General features: G+C 46.6%; 1 protein-coding gene across 1 annotated transcript; it reads right to left on the reverse strand.

Moving 5' to 3' along the window:
* Window positions 1-8671: 8671 nt before the first annotated feature.
* Window positions 8672-9610, reverse strand: HS3ST1 (heparan sulfate-glucosamine 3-sulfotransferase 1). Its single transcript, XM_068975757.1, has one exon. It carries the CDS (start codon window positions 9608-9610, stop codon window positions 8672-8674), a length of 939 nt encoding a protein of 312 aa, XP_068831858.1.
* Window positions 9611-15837: the final 6227 nt, after the last annotated feature.

Here is a 15837-nt window from a genome sequence, read left to right on the forward strand (position 1 = left end):
CCTCTAAATGGGGTGACACCAGTCATGAGAGCTACACTACTTTTCAATGTTGATGAGTTTTTGTAGAATTATGATCTCTTACATTTGTACATTGGCCACTAGCCAGGCAAGACTCATAGAATCTATGTGAAGAAGGCATCATTTATCTTGCTTTGCAGAGAGGCACCAGAATTTGAGAGAAGCTACGGAAATTGCCCAAGGTCACATTGCTGTGAAAAGCTAGGTTCAGGACTAGCTCTGTAAGTTCAGGACTTCAGAATCCAAGGTCAGTGTTCTTTTCCAGCGTGCCAACATGAAAACAGTAGAATGAGATTTGTTATTCATAAGACCAGGTGTAGAACTCATATCCACTGGAGGAACCTAGGGGAATAGAGATGTAGTTAGAGGAAACATGAATTTTAGTGGCCAATTTGGAGATGCAGTGGCTTGCCTTAGGGAATAATGGATTCTCCACTGGTGCAATATTCGGGAAGAGGTTGTGTCATACGGCATAGTGGAGAAAGCCCGGATGCTGGAATGATTCATTTAGTTAATAAATGTTTGTAACTCTTAGGTCAAACATTGTTCTATTTGCTTGGGATATGATGGTCAGAAGAAAACAATGAGCTTGGATTGATTATTTCCCCCGGGTTTTGAAAGGATTAAGTAAAACAGTATACTGTGAACTGCTAACAGTGCCTGGCCCAGAGAAGGTGTTCCTAGGATGTCAGCTCACAAAGTTAGGATATGGTGAAGGGGGTTTTCACATCAGATTGATATCTGGGCTAGAATTATAATTCAATCCACAAACAAGTATTTGCTATCTACCATGTGCCAGGCACAGTGCTGAGTGCGAGGGTGTTGTAACCAAGAGGAAAAGACATTCATTCAGGAGCTCTAAATTAATTACTAGCCAAACAATAGAGATACGATATCTTGTAACATAAGTAAGATGGAGTGATGCCCTCATATTGGTGAGAACCAGAAAGCTTTCATGTAGCTGGAGGTTGATGGTAATGCATGGACACTGTTGATGCTTTGAGAAGCCAAAAGAAGAGACTACTCCTTGATAATGATTAAGTGTATCATGGTATTTAGTGCTTCTGTGTGTCAGAGAACAAAGTGGTCTCATTCCTTACAGGAAAAATTAGAATAGCCCTGTTGGATTACTGGTTGGTCCTATTACTTGTATGAAATACAGAAGGACTAAGACCTGCATGCAAGTTTACTATCTTAGAGTGGATGCTCTAGAAGCGCAGCCCAGGATGGGGATCGCTGTATTCTTGCTGCTGCTGCTGCTGCTAAATCGCTTCGGTTGTGTCCGACCCTATACGACCTCCTAGACAGCAGCCCACCAGGCTCCTCCGTCCCTGGGATTCTCCAGGCAAGAACACTGGAGTGGGTTGCCATTTCCTTCTCCGCCTATATTCTTGGGCAAGTCATTTACTAAGAATGGGATGTGGAAGAAATAGATAACCAGGGACGCACAATGAAACAGGAGAAAAAACGAGGCAGAAGTGTGGCTTCAGGAGAAGTCTGCGTGCATGCGTGTGTGCTGTCGTTTCAGTCGTATCTGACTCTGCACAACCCTATGGACCATAGCCCTCCAGGCTCCTCTGTCCATGGGATTCCCCAGGCAAGAATACTCGAGTGGGTTGCCATGCCCTCCTCCAGCAGGATCTTCCGGGCCCAAGGATTGAACCCATGTCTCTTGCATCTCCTGCATTGACAGGCATGTCTTTACCACTACTGCCACCTGAGAAGCCCTCAGGAGAAGTCTAGCTTTCACTTGATCCCACAAATTCTGGAACGTGAGTTGTACCATAGAGGTTGTCCTGCCCAGAGACCAGGAGGCTGGGATGCCTCCCCACGATCCTATGCCTCATGCCACATCAGTCAATCGTTAGTCACAGGCAACCCCATGGAGAGTAGAGAAGAAGGGTGGGCATTACTTCCCAGGCACCTCCAGGGAAGACAGAAACCGACAATTAAGAGAAATGCCCAGAACATAGTACACAGGTTGAGCTTTTAGCCACCAGATGGGGGTGGGGAACGGGCGATGGGGAATCAGAGTATTTTTCTGGTGAATGGAGTCCAGACTGGACACCAACTGCCAAGGCCATGGTCCTGAAGCTGGGAAATGATGGGAAACCAAGGCCTTGGTGCCTGCTGTTTCAAAACCAGTCTTGATCTACTTCCCAGAGGTCTCGATGCTTTTAACCACTAAACCACATACCCACAAAGTTAACAGTTTTTACTGTATCTCACTGAATTCTCCCCAAAATAGAGTTAAGTAAATGTCAGTCCATTTATATTCAGAAACAAAAAAATTGGGTTTCTGGGAATTTGAACCTAATAACTAGTGGGATGGGGATTCAGATTGATGCAGGTCTCCTAGCTCTCCTTGCTTTCTCTCAGGTCGCCTGACTTGGAAATTTGAGGAAAGTGGAGTGAGGATCTTGATTTCCGGGTGAACGGAAGAGTCAGGGTCATTCCTTCCACCAAAATATTTCAGTTAAACGCCTCAGTCAAGCATCTCAGCATCTTGGTCTTCATCCCTTGCTTGCCATTTGGAGAGCGCCTTTGTGCTGCTCTGGTCTTTAGCTCAAGCTCAGACTTTCTAAACGAACGTCTACCTGTAAGGAACCCGCTTTATCACGTCCCTTTTGTATCAGGATCCAGCCACTGCTGGCTTGAAGAGGCTCCAACAGCACTAGAGAGTGCCTCCTGAGATTCTGGATGCCTCTTATGTTTCTAAGAGCTTCTCTGGTGACTCAGTGGTAAAGAATCCACCTGTCAATGCAGGAGACCTGGTTCAATCCCTGGGTCAGGAAGATCCCCTGGGGAAGGAAATGGCCACCCACTCCAGTATTGCCTGGAATAGCCCATGGGCAGAGGAGCCTGAGGCATATGCTTTACTTTTTCCTCTGCTGACTCACAATTGCATAGACTTTTAGTAGCAGGGAGTGGACACTAGACCCTAAATTCCAGTTACAGCCATCAGTGGCTCTGGCAACGTGGTCAAGCCCTTCAGCGTCTGAGTTTCCTCCCCTGTAAAATTAGGGCTATGTCATTTCCTACTTCTCAGAATTACCACATGGGTTAAAAACAACATATTTAAAATACCAAGCACATAGCACGTATGCAAAAATGGTAGTTATTTTTATATGACAGATATACACCTGCACAGGAGAGAGAGAGACGCATGAATGCCTACTAAGCAAGCTTCCGCCACTTGGGAAGCAGATGTCAAGGCCACAGAGTGAGCTCCTAGTGTGCGGAACCCACTCCCACGCCCAGGAGACCTTCTCCTGCTTGCGTCTCTACGTCCTCCATCTCCACACCCCCACTGCCTTGATTCCTTAACCTGCTCTTGTCCAGAACGCCCTGCTCTGGTTACCTCCATTGCCTCCTGTGCTCCGGCTCTATGGCAATTCCTCCAAGAAGCCTTCCTGTGGTAAGGACAGGGTCCCGTGGCCCACGGGATAAGCGATCTGGGTCACAGCTTTGCCACACCACCCTTCCCATCTCTTCCTACTCTGAGCAATGGTGTGGCTAAATGATACCTCTGTCATCCCTCACTTTATAGGATCCTCGATGCCAACACTCCCCATCTCTGGGACCACCATTCTCATAGCCAGAGTAGTATTCCTCTCTTTATTATTATCATTTAAAAATGGGTATATTTATTTATCTGGTTGCCCCAGGTCCCAGTTGTGGCATGTGGGATCCCCAGTCACATCACGTGAACCCCCGGCTGAGGAAGGCAAATTCCTGATTGCAGCATGCAACCTCTTAATTATGGTCTGTTGGATCCAGTTACTCGACCAGGGACCAACTTGGGCCACCTGCATTGGGAATGCAGAGACTTAACCGCTGGACCACCAGGGAAGCTCCTTTATTTTCTTTTAAAACAGTGGGGGTAGGTCCATGTCTTATGCCTCAGTTAGTCCACTCTATCCTGGGGCTAACTGACTTCTCTCAGGGATGTTCTTGAATTCATATTGAAGGCCCTAAGCACACTACACTGGCTAATCTGTACACAGTTTAAGCTGCCTGCTTTCCTTGCCTTTTCTTTTTTTTAAAATTTAAACACAGAATAGCCTTCCTAGCACTTCTATGTTTTGTTGTTTATATTTTAAACACAGAACAGTTAATGACATTTTCATTCTCCTGAGAGCTTAGTGCCATGCTAAGCACATAGTAGGGTCTCAAAAGAAAAACACAATTGTAATGAATACTCAAACTCTCAGCAGTGATCTCTGACTCTACCGCTGCAGGTAGCAGGCACTCTGAATGCTGGCCTCTTCTGCCCCACATCTCCTTTCTGCTGTGTACTGTCTCCCAAGATAGAAAGAGCAAGGCACTCTGCTCAGAGGTGCACCAGCAGTTTTGCTAAAACAGCAAATTTCCAGGCTGTGAGCTGATAATCAAAATTGTGTTATCAGGGTTTCAGCACTATCTGATTCCTGGAGGATGGGAGGGGGCTCTCTGATGCCTCAGAAGCATCAAGTGAAGTGAATATTCCAAATGTCCCAAACACAATAGCTGAGGCTCTGCTCAGCTGTTCTCTTTCGCCCTGCGAGGAGGTCATTACCCAGGCTGGCCTTGAGCCTAGACCAATCCAGGCAGCAACCTCACTCCCTAGGCTTTTCTCTGTTAATAGACTTCAGATATGCAGATGACACCACTCTTACGGCAGAAAGTGAAGAGGAACTAAAAAGCCTCTTGATGAAAGTGAAAGAGGAGAGTGAAAAAGTTGGCTTAAAGTTCAACATTCAGAAAACGAAGATCATGGCATCTGGTCCCATCACTTCATGGGAAATAAATGGGGAAACAGTAGAAACAGTGTCAGACTTTGTTTTGAGGGGGCTCTAAAATCACTACAGATGGTGATTGCAGTTATGAAATTAAAAGATGCTTACTCCTTGGAAGGAAAGTTATGACCAACCTAGATAGCATATTCAAAAGCAGAGACATTACTGTGCCAACAAGGGTCTGTCTAGTCAAGGCTATGGTTTTTCCAGTAATCAAGTATGGATGTGAGAGTTGGACTGTGAAGAAAGCTGAGCGCCGAAGAATTGATGCTTTTGAAGTGTGGTGTTGGAGAAGACTCTTGAGAGTCCCTTGGACTGCAAGGAGATCCAACCAGTCCATCCTAAAGGAGACCAGTCCTGGGTATTCTTTAGAAGGAATGATGCTAAAGCTGAAACTCCAATACTTTGCCCACTTCATGGGAAGAGTTGACTCATTGGAAAAGACTCTGATGCTGGGAGGGATTGGGGACAGGAGGAGAAGGGGACTACAGAGGATGAGATGGCTGGATGGCACCACTGACTCGATGGACATGAGTTTGGGTGAATTCCGAGAGTTGGTGATGGACAGGGAGGCCTGGCGTGCTGCAATTCATGGGTTCGCAGAGTTGGACACAACTGAGTGACTGAACTGAACTGAACTGATGAGGCATTTGGAGACGGATCAGGTGTCCATCTGACTCCTGAGTTGTTGCATTTGGGCCTCTGAGTAGGCCCACCCTGGGCAGGACCCCTCTGAATCTGACCATGCTCAGTTGAGAGCTAAGGGCCTTGAACAGGTCTGGAGCAGTGGCCTCATACTGCTTATCCCTTCCAAATGGCTAGCTCAGGAGGTACCAAAAACAGATGAATAGTAATAGCTACTAGGGCCCCTGACCCTTGCCTATGGTAGACCTCCGTGACAGCATTTTTAGTCAACAACACCCCCATTGGGCTTCCCAGGTGGCTCAGTGGGGAAGAATCCACCTGCCAGTTCAGGAGATGCCAGAGATATGGGTTCGATCCCTGGGTTGGGAAGATCCCCTGGAGCAGAAAATGGCAACCTGTTCCAGTATTCTTGCCTGGAAAAATCCCATGCAGAGAGGAGCCTGGCAGGCTGTAGTCCATGAGGTTGCAAAGAGTCAGAGGTAACTGAGCACACAAGCATACCTCCAAACCAACAATTATTGAACATATACCCATTGATCATCTTAAATTCAGTCATCCCCTAGATCAGCTGTGTCAGCCACGAAAGGTAGACCATGTCTCCAGTGCTTGGTCCTTCCCTCCTTCATCCCTACCCACCACCTTCTTGCCCCAACAGGGAAAGTTTCAAGTACACCATCCTGAGGGTGCTGGCATGCTTAGGTATTTTGCAAAAAGCATCCTCTTTGGAGTCAGAAAACACATACCAGGGTTTCTACTTAGTCACCCAATTCCTGGGCAACCTTGATAACTTGATTTCACCTTTGTCTCTCATTTTTTCAGCCTTCACCTATTACAGTGTCTTCCCTGGTGGCTCAGATGGTAAAGTGTCTGTCTACAATGCAGGAGACCTGGGTTTGATCCCTGGGTTGGAAAGATTCCCTGGAGAAGGAAATGGCAATCCACTCCAGGACTATTGCCTGGAAAATCCCATGGACAAAGGAGCCTGGTAGGCTACAATCCATGGGGTCACAAAGATTCGGACACGACTGAGCGACTTCACTCACTCATAATAGAAGTAAGATCCAGTGATGCACTACAGGGGGAAACACTCTGCAGATGGCAAAGTTCCATGTCAACAGGAAGCCCAGTCTATTGCTGCCACACCCTTTGGGGAGCTGTTTTTTTTTTTTTTTTTTTAATGACAACCTTGACTTCCCTGGTGGCTCAGATGGTAAAGGATTTTCCTACAATGCGGGAGACCCAGGTTCAATCCCTGTTTTGAGAAGATTTCCTGGAGAAAGAAATGGCAACCCACTCCAGTATTTTTGCCTGGAAAATCCCATGGATGGAGGAGCCTGGTAGAGATGGGTTCACAAAGAGTCGGACACGACTGAGCGACTTCAATTTCACTTAATGAAGGTGCAGAGAAGGCATTTTTTGTTGCCTGTGCAGGGCCCAGGGTGGGGTGCAGGCCATGCTAAGGTCAAGCCAGACTGAAGCTGCTGAAGCATAACTAAGGTGACTCACTTCCTTGATAGCACGCCTGAGAAAACCTCAGGCTCCTTCTTGCTCTTCCCTCTGGCTCAGGCTCACCTCTTGGGATGGAAGACATTTGGCACCAAAAAAGGAATATGTCAGGAAGAACTGTCTCTAGGTCTTTCCATTTGCTTTTAGGGAAAAAATGGGTATAGAAAAAAAACAAAAATACACACAAACCCTTGGGCTTTGACTGTAAGTGGACTCTGAGCTCTGTTTTATAGTCAACGTGAACTTGGGCGAGTTCCTTATCTTCACTGTGCTTGTTTCTTCCACTTTGAACTTGCCATAATAATTCCTCCTTCCTGGGGTTGCTTGAGGGAAATCTCAAAGAGTTCCTCTGCAAAATGTCTATTTCACTCCTCTGCCTTAAGTGAGAACTATGTCAGGAGACGCATTTGTGTCCTTGTATTTTTTTGTTTTACTGTAACGAACATATTTGTATTCATAATAAGAAAAAAGAGTCTGATTTATTTAACTCTGTATGAGGCTGACTGAACGAAGAATGCATGAGAAAACTGAGGCTCAGAGGGGCTTATCTGATCATTGCTAACAACCCAGTTGTTCAGGGCAGAAGTGAAACTGAAGTTGGGCTCCTCATCTCTGAGGCAGGTGCAAGGGGTTCCAAACCTATATCCGCCGCTGCTTTGAACGTCTTTCTCTTTTCAGTTTCAACCCTTGGGAATTTAAATTTCCTTTCACATTCAGGACTCCAAATTTGGAGCTGATGTTTAAACATGTACACACCCAGATCTCAAAGCATATGGAATATATGTCTATAAGTGCGTATTGATCTTTCAGGAAATAGATTATCAGACTCCCAGCCCAAGCAAACGGTTTTCCCTTTAGTCAGCCTTTCACAGATGGGGACATGCATAGATTCTGCAATTCCTCTTTTCTATTCTAAGTGACTTTCTGGAGACCCACTGCCACCTGGGGCAAAGTACACAGCCCCAAGATCATTCTGAAAGCCAGGTTTAATTTCCTTTATTGTTGTTTCATCTATTGCTGCAATCAGAAGGAAGTGTAAGCACTCTTTGAAGCAAGTCTCTCGCTGGTTAGCAACTAACTTCTCCAGCTTAATTGCTTTGTCCTCTTGGAGTTTACGTGGAGTTAGAATCCACACTCAGGGACCTGCTAAAGCTGGAAATGGGTGAAACTGTCCCCTCCAAGAAAAACGGGCATCTCAATGAAGAGAAATCTCACAATGCAAGTAAAAAATAAATCTGATGACCTCAGGGAGACATTAAAACTTTAAAAAGACAATGAAGAAAGGAGAGAAGGGGAGAGGAAGGTAATAACTATGAAAAACATTTTTTTTTTTAAAGAGTAACAAAGAAATATATGCGATGAATGAACACACACAGCTATTTGGAGTTGGGGGCAAGTTAACTATATTCAAAAAAGACTGCATCTCTAGAATTTCATTTTTTTTTTGCAGTTAAATATTTTAGTTCCTTCATATAGAGACATATTACACATGTTAACAACCATGAAAAACAATACAAAATGCCCTCGATTTAACAAGTAGAAAAATATAACTAGTATATATGGCAATTGTGAATCTAATACTGTACAGAAGTAATTTATGGATCTTACAAATAAATTATACTTAAATGCCCTTTTAAAATTCTTTCCCCCACCCCAAATGTACACCAGAACTTACAATAGGAAAGGTTCCGAGCCTAGCTTATCGCCAAAAAAAAAAAAAAAAATCAGTGCCAGTCAAATGTTCTGCCGACAAGCTCAAAGAATTTCTTATTTGGCTCATGAAAATACTCGTGCAGTTTATTGAGGAGTCTGGGGTCCACTTGGGGGTGCGCCCGGCCTTTGGACTCATGTAAGCAGCGGTCCCTTCCGCCGTCCCTCAGGCAGTAGAACCCCTTGGTTTTGTTAAAGTAGAAATTGGAGGCGTTGATCTGCGGCGACAGCCTCAGGAACCGCTCCACCTTCTGGATCTCGGGGAAGGGGTCCCTGATGAGGCGGTCGCCGTCCACGATGTGGATGCGGCGCAGCGGGAAGAAACGCAGCCAGTTTTCCATGTGCAGGTGGTACAGGCTGCGATTGAGAGCCTTGTAGTCCACGTTGAGGCGGCCGTCACGCACCAGGAACTCCTCGATGGACGGGTAGGGCTTGCGCTTCTGCACGTGGTTGTAGAACACTTGGGTGTAGTCGGATAGCACGCGCTCCGACGGGTCCCGCAGGATAAGCAGCAGCCGGATGGCTGGGTTCATGCCGTGGACGCGCTCAGGCACTTTGGGCGACGTGAAGTACGCGGGGGTCTTTTCCACCGTGAGCTGGTGTGGGGCGGAGAAGGGCATCTGGCTGAGGTACCAGCCCAGGCCTTGGCTGTAGTGCTCCTCCCAGTCGAAGAAATGCACCTCGTTCTCGGCAGCCGCCACGTCTGGATGCAGGCTGAGCATCTCCAACAGCGCGCGGGTACCGCCCTTGCGCACACCGATGATGATGATCTGCGGCAGCTGCTGGGCGGAGCCATTGGGGGCTGCCCCGTTGGGGATCTCATCCTGGAGGGTCGCCGCTTTCCGCACCAGCTCCGGCTGGCCCGGCTCGTTCCCTGGCACCACCGCGGGGCGGGAAGGCACTAGCTGGAGCTGGGCCACCAGCATCACCGCGCCCAGGAGCAGCGGGGCCATGCCGGACACCACGGTGGCTTTACTGGGCCGGGCACCGCTGGGTCATGAAGTGCTGCCCGCGAGGGGACGTCTCCAGATCAGTGACACATGGGTATCGCAGGCTTCTGATTACTAGGAGAAAAGGGGGGGAAAGTATTAACCCCACGTAAATACTTGGCTTAATCAAGCTGACAACTCTGTCATCTTTGGCAATACATTCACCTCCTAGGGGTTTTCTCAGTTTCTTTATCAGATGGTAAAAAATCTGCCTGCAATGCTGGAGACCCGGTTTGATCCCTGGATGGGGAAGATCCCCTGGATGGGGTAGATCCCCTGGAGAAGGAAATGGCAACCCTCTCCAGTATTCTTGCCTGGAGAATCCCGTGGGCAGAGCAGCGGTAGCAAAGACTGTGACATGGCTGAGTGACTTTCACTTTCACTTATCCTATCAAGCAAGGGTGGCAAACAGTTTTTGTACCAAGCAAGAGAGTAAATGGTTAGGCTTTGGGGGACATATAGTCTCCATGAGAACTCCTCCAGCTATGTTGTTTTGCTCTAAAGTGTCCACAGACAAGGCACAGAGGCCTGGGTGTGGCTGTGTTCCAATAAAGCCTTATTTATGGGCACTGGCATTTTAATTTCATATCATTTTCATGGGGCATTAAAATTATTATTCTTTTACTTTTTTCCCCCAAACATTTATATGTTTAGTGCTCTATTGACACAAAAACCAGGCCAGATTTGGCCTGTAGTCCTATTTTGCCAACCTTTGCTACAAAGGAAAAAGATTGGGAAGGTCTGTTGGACCTCAAGAGACATCAGTGAATAGCAACTAGCTTCGAGCCCCAGGCACAGGGGCTAGTGACAGTGAAGCAGGCGTGGTTTCTGCTCCCCTACCCATGAGGGGCTTCTGATTTAATAGGACCGACGAACCTGCTTGAAAAATGGAATGGTTAGCTCCTATTGTTCACTTGTCCCTGGATCCAGTTCTTGCTGTGGCCTCAGTGCAGGGGGGTGTACTTCCCAGTGATTTTAGATTTGGCCAGTGGCACGTGGGCAGACTGACTGGTCTGAGCTCCTTGCAGTCCAAAGGACTCTCAAGAGTCTTCTCCAGCACCAAAATCCAAAAGCATCAATTCCTTGGCGCTCAGCCCAAACCAGTCAATCCTAAAGGAAATCAACTCTGAATATTCATTGGAAGAACTGATGCTGAAACTGAAGCTCCAATACTTTGGCCCCTGGATGCAAAGAGCTCACTCATTGGAAAAGACCCCGATGCTGGGAAAGATTGAGGGCTGAAGGAGAAGGGGGCTGCAGAGGATGAGATGGTTAGATACCATCACTGGCTCAGTGAACGTGAGTTTGAGCAAACTCAGGGAGATAGTGGAAGAGAAAGGAGCCTGGCGTGCTACAGTCCATGGCATTGAAAAGAGTTGGACATGACTTAGTGAATGCCCAACAATGTGGGCAGAAACGACAGTGTGCCAGTGCCCAACATAGGCCTTAAGAGGACTGTATGTTTTCACATGCCCTCGTCCCTTACACCACTGTGATAAACAAAAAAAAAATGTGCCCTGGTCCCAGGAGAAAGATGAAACACACTTGGCATACAGCCATCCCATCTGTCCCCTGTGTGTAGCCTAGCTATCTCCCTCATGTGTGAGAATGTGTGCTTGTGGTTTTAAGCTGTTGAGTTTTGGGCTGGTTTGTATTGCGGTACAAATTTGGCAAAAGTTAACTGACACAACCTGACTGCAAGCATCAGTGTGGTATCGGTTATGATCACAGTTTAGGTACTTTGAGGACCTGTGTTCCTTCCTTTTGCCTGAAACAATTAGGGATGTCTTCCTAGTAGAGCAAGTGTGTGCAGCGGGCCTAGAGGGATGAACAGGTGAGGTTAGTGGAAGGAACAAAAAACTTGCACACAAGCAAGGGCTAACTGTTTATAAAGAGCGGGTCTTGCAGTCTGCTCAGTGGAATGTCACCCCAACAGGACAGTGGGAGGTAGAAACGCAGGACAGTTACAGATGAGGGTCTTGCCCGGGGACACAAAAATTTATTCCATTTCAAAATTCACGGTCCAAATTTAAAGCTCTAAACGCAGGGCTCTTCACATGAACTGCCTCCTTTGTGCCTTCTCCTCTTTTAACTCTCTGAGATTTATCACATTTGGGCATGAAAGTCCCTAAGGAACGCAGGCGCTGCTGAGCTGCAGCGCATGGGCCCCCAAGACACATGAGCCGCACTTGATGTTTTTACGGGGCTGATAAGCAGCAATCCGTGTTTGACCCTCTCCAGGAAAGAGGCGATTGGAAGCTCTGTTTTAAATAATCTCTGTCTAAACACAACTCAGGGAGAGTTGGAGACAGGCCCAGTTTGGGGACTGTAGGGCTTACAGGGCCAGAAAACACAATTTCTATCAAGAAGGCCCATCATCTTCATTATACCAGGTTTAAAATTCACTTTATTAGTTTGAAACTTGTCTGGTGGTGGCGGTTCAGTTGCTAGTTGTGTTCGACTCTTTTGATTCCATGAACTATACAGCCCACCAGGCTCCACTGTCCGTGCGACTTCCCAGGCAAGACTTCTGGAGTGGGTTGCCATTCCCTTCTCCAGGGGATCCTCCCGACCCAGGGATTGAACCCAGACTTCCTGCACGGCAGGCAGATTCGTTACTGGCTGAGCCATAAGAGAAGTGCTAAAACTTGTCTCGAATGTGTAAATGAAAAACACATACAGGGCTTCCTTGTTTATGACCAAATTGATTTGATATCCTTCAGATATCAACTATTAACCACTTTGAAAAATGTATATTCAAGATCAAACAATTAAAAAGTTGAAAAAGAATACTGGAAAAGGAAACCGCAAAATCACCACATGCTCATTTAGGGGAAAAAAAAAAAAAAGTTTTGGAGAGATGGCCAAACCAGATGGGGTTCAAGGTTGGTCTTACTGATTGGATGAGCTCAATTTAATGGGCCATTTGCTTTAGTCAAATGCATGTTTTAGCATGACTCAGTGAAATTCTGTTTCCTTTTCCACTTCGGGTGTGGGTCAGCCAAGTTGTGCTTGCCTTTCACACGTTTGGGGTATGTCAGCAGGTGCACGTGTGTGCTTATGTGTCTGCACGTTTATGTGTATGCGTGTACACGTGTGTGCGTGTGCAGGGTGTGGGGTGGGTGATGTGAGGGAGAGAGCAGCTCTTCCACACTGAGCAGCGACACTCTCCCCATCTCACAGCCTCACATCCCAGGAAACAGCCCGACCCTGGGGCACCGAAGGAACAGAGCCAGAGGCCAGACCTGAGATGCACACCCTTTGACTATACATGCTCTTTTCACTTTATTATGAGGCATGTGGGTTAGCCCAGGGAGCATCTGAGATCACTTTCCTAAAGGGGAGTTACCAGCAGACAGCAAAAAGAAGAAACTTTTTTTTTTTTTTTCAGGTTGAACCAGGAAGCTTGTGGGATCTTAGTTCCCCTACTGGGGATTAAATCTGGGCCCTCAGCAGTGATAGCCTGAAGTCCTAACCACTGAACCACCAGGGAATTCCTGAGAAGAAACTAAATATAGTTTGTCCTTTACAAAAACAAAACAAAAACACCACCTCTCCAAAACAACTCCCCCTCCAAAACAACCAAAAGGCGAGTATGTAGTTTAAAAACTCCTTGTTGCTGTTCAGTCACTCAATCATGTCCAACTCTTTGCAAGCCCACGGACTGCAGCACTCCAGGCTTCCCTGTCCTTCACTATCTCCCAGCGCTTGTTCACACTCATGGCCATTGGGTCTCTGATGCCATCCAACCATCTCATCCTTTGTCATCCCCTTTTCCTCCTGCCTTCAATCTTTCCCAGCATCAGGGTCTTTTCTAGTGAGTCTGCTCTTTGCATCAGGTGGCCAAAATAATTGAGCTTCAGTTTCAGCATCAGTCTTTCCAAGGAATATTCAGGACTAATTTCCTTTAGGATTGACTGGTTGGATCTCCTTGGAGTCCAAGGGACTCTCAAAACTCTTCTCAGTTCAAAAGCATCACAGTTCAAAAGCATCAATTCTTCGGTGCTCAGCTTTCCTTATGGTCCAACTCTCACATCCATACATGACTACTGGAAAAACCATAGCTTTGACTAGATGGACCTTTGTTGGCAAAGTGATGTCTCTGCTTTTTAATGTTCTGTCTGGTTTGGTCATAGCTTTTCTTGCAAGGAGCAAGCGTCTTTTAATTTTATGCCTGCAGTCACCATCCACAGTGATTTTGGAGCCCAAGAAAATAAAGTCTGACACTGTTTCCATTGTTTCCTTATCCATTTGCGATGAAGTGATGAGTGGATGTCATGATCTTACTTTTGTGAATGTTGAATTTTAAGCCAGATTTTTCACTCTCCTCTTTCACCTTGAACAAGAGGCTCTTTAGTTCCTCTTCGCTTTCTGACATAAGGGCAGTATCATCTGCTTATCTGAGGTTATTGATATTTCTCCTGGCAATCTTGATTCCAGCTTGTGCTTCATCCAGCCCGGCATTTCACATCATGTACTCTGCATATAAGCTAAATAAGCAGGGTGACAATATACAGCCTTATCTATTCCTTTCCCAATTTGCAACCAGTCCCCTGTTCCATGTCTGGTTCTAACTGTTGATTCTTGACCAGCATACAGGTTTCCCAGGAGGCAGGTAAGGTAATCACATATTCCCTACTTTTACCAATACCTTCTCCCCTCCACTCTTCCAACCACACTGCCTTCCCAAGAGGAGTCATGTAAGTAAAAGTGTAACACACTGTTTTACAAGATATTCAGAAAACCTCAAATCACCACAGGTCATTAAGAGCTGCTCAGGAAGGTAACAGCTGCAGCTGCTGCTGCTAAGTCGCTTCAGTCCTGTCCGACTCTGTGCGACCCCATAGATGGCAGCCTATCAGGCTCCCCTGACCCTGGGATTCTCCAGGCAAGAACACTGGAGTGGGTTGCCATTTCCTTCTCCAATGCGTGAAAGTGAAAAGTGAAACTGAAGTTGCTCAGTCATGTCCGACTCTTAGTGACCCCATGGACTGCAGTCTACTAGGCTCCTCCATCCGTGGGATTTTCCAGGCAAGAGTACTGGAGTGGGGTGCCATTGCCTTCTCCAGAAGGTAAGAACAACCCCTCTCAAAGCTGACAGTAACCACTGTTCATTTGTGCCTCCAACACTTAGTCACAGCTTGCCCTAAGATGGATTTTTATTAAAGATGTTAAAATGACCCACATATGCACTTGTACATTTTCCAGGAGCCCTGTTTTAAAAACAATATTTTCTGTAACCCTATCCAAAATGCTATTACTTAAATACAAAATGAAGGAGATATTTTGCAGTTTTTTGTCTCACGTCTTCAAAAGCCAGTGTGTATACATTTGTAGGACATCTCAGGCCGCTTCTTGTTGCTGTTGTTCAGTCACTAAGTCACGTCTGAGTCTTTGCAACCCCTTTGCAAAGCCAGGCTTGCTTTCTAATATGCTGTTTAGGTTTGTCATAGCTCAACTTCCAAGGAGCATGCATCCTTTAATTCCGTGGCTGAAATCACCATCTGAGGTGATTCTGGGGCCCAAGGCCACTTGTGGCTTCTGACTACTGGAGTGGACAGCTCAGAGATCCACAACACTGAGCAGTGTTGCAATTCTTACTCTGAAAGCTCGTTAACTGTGGAATGTGCTTTCTTCAAAAGTAAGATCCTTGACCCACTCACAAATCAGGAGCGTCTCAAACAGGACAAGAACCAGGAAGGCAAGTTTGAAACTGCAAGCAGTACAAAAATAAACGGATTATTCTCTCTTCAGAAGTAAACTAGGTATTATCAAAGGGAATCTTCTGGAAGCCTGGAGCCTGAGCTGGCATCAGCACAAAGACTGTTCAACAGCACCTGGAGGCCAGTCCACATTCCTCCAAAAAGCAATGTTGGCAGCAGTCATCCGGAGCACTTGCTACTGAGCAGACACTAGGCTAGCCACTTTGCACACAGGACCTGTGTGACGCACACTGCATGCTGGACAGAACTGATATTGTCACAAGAAAGTGAGGCTCAGAGAAACGGAGTGGTTTCTTCAGTCATGTCCGTCTCTTTGCATCCCTAAGGACTGTAGCCCACCAGGCTCCTCTGTCCATGGGATTCTCCAGGCAAGAACAGCAGACTGGGTTGCCATTTCCTACTCGAGGGGATCTTCCCGACCTAGGGATCGAACCCGCGTCTCTTCTGTTTACCTTCATTGGAAGGCGG

Source organism: Capricornis sumatraensis, chromosome 7 (genome assembly GCF_032405125.1).
Source record: "Capricornis sumatraensis isolate serow.1 chromosome 7, serow.2, whole genome shotgun sequence".
Taxonomy (NCBI): Eukaryota; Metazoa; Chordata; class Mammalia; order Artiodactyla; family Bovidae; genus Capricornis; species Capricornis sumatraensis.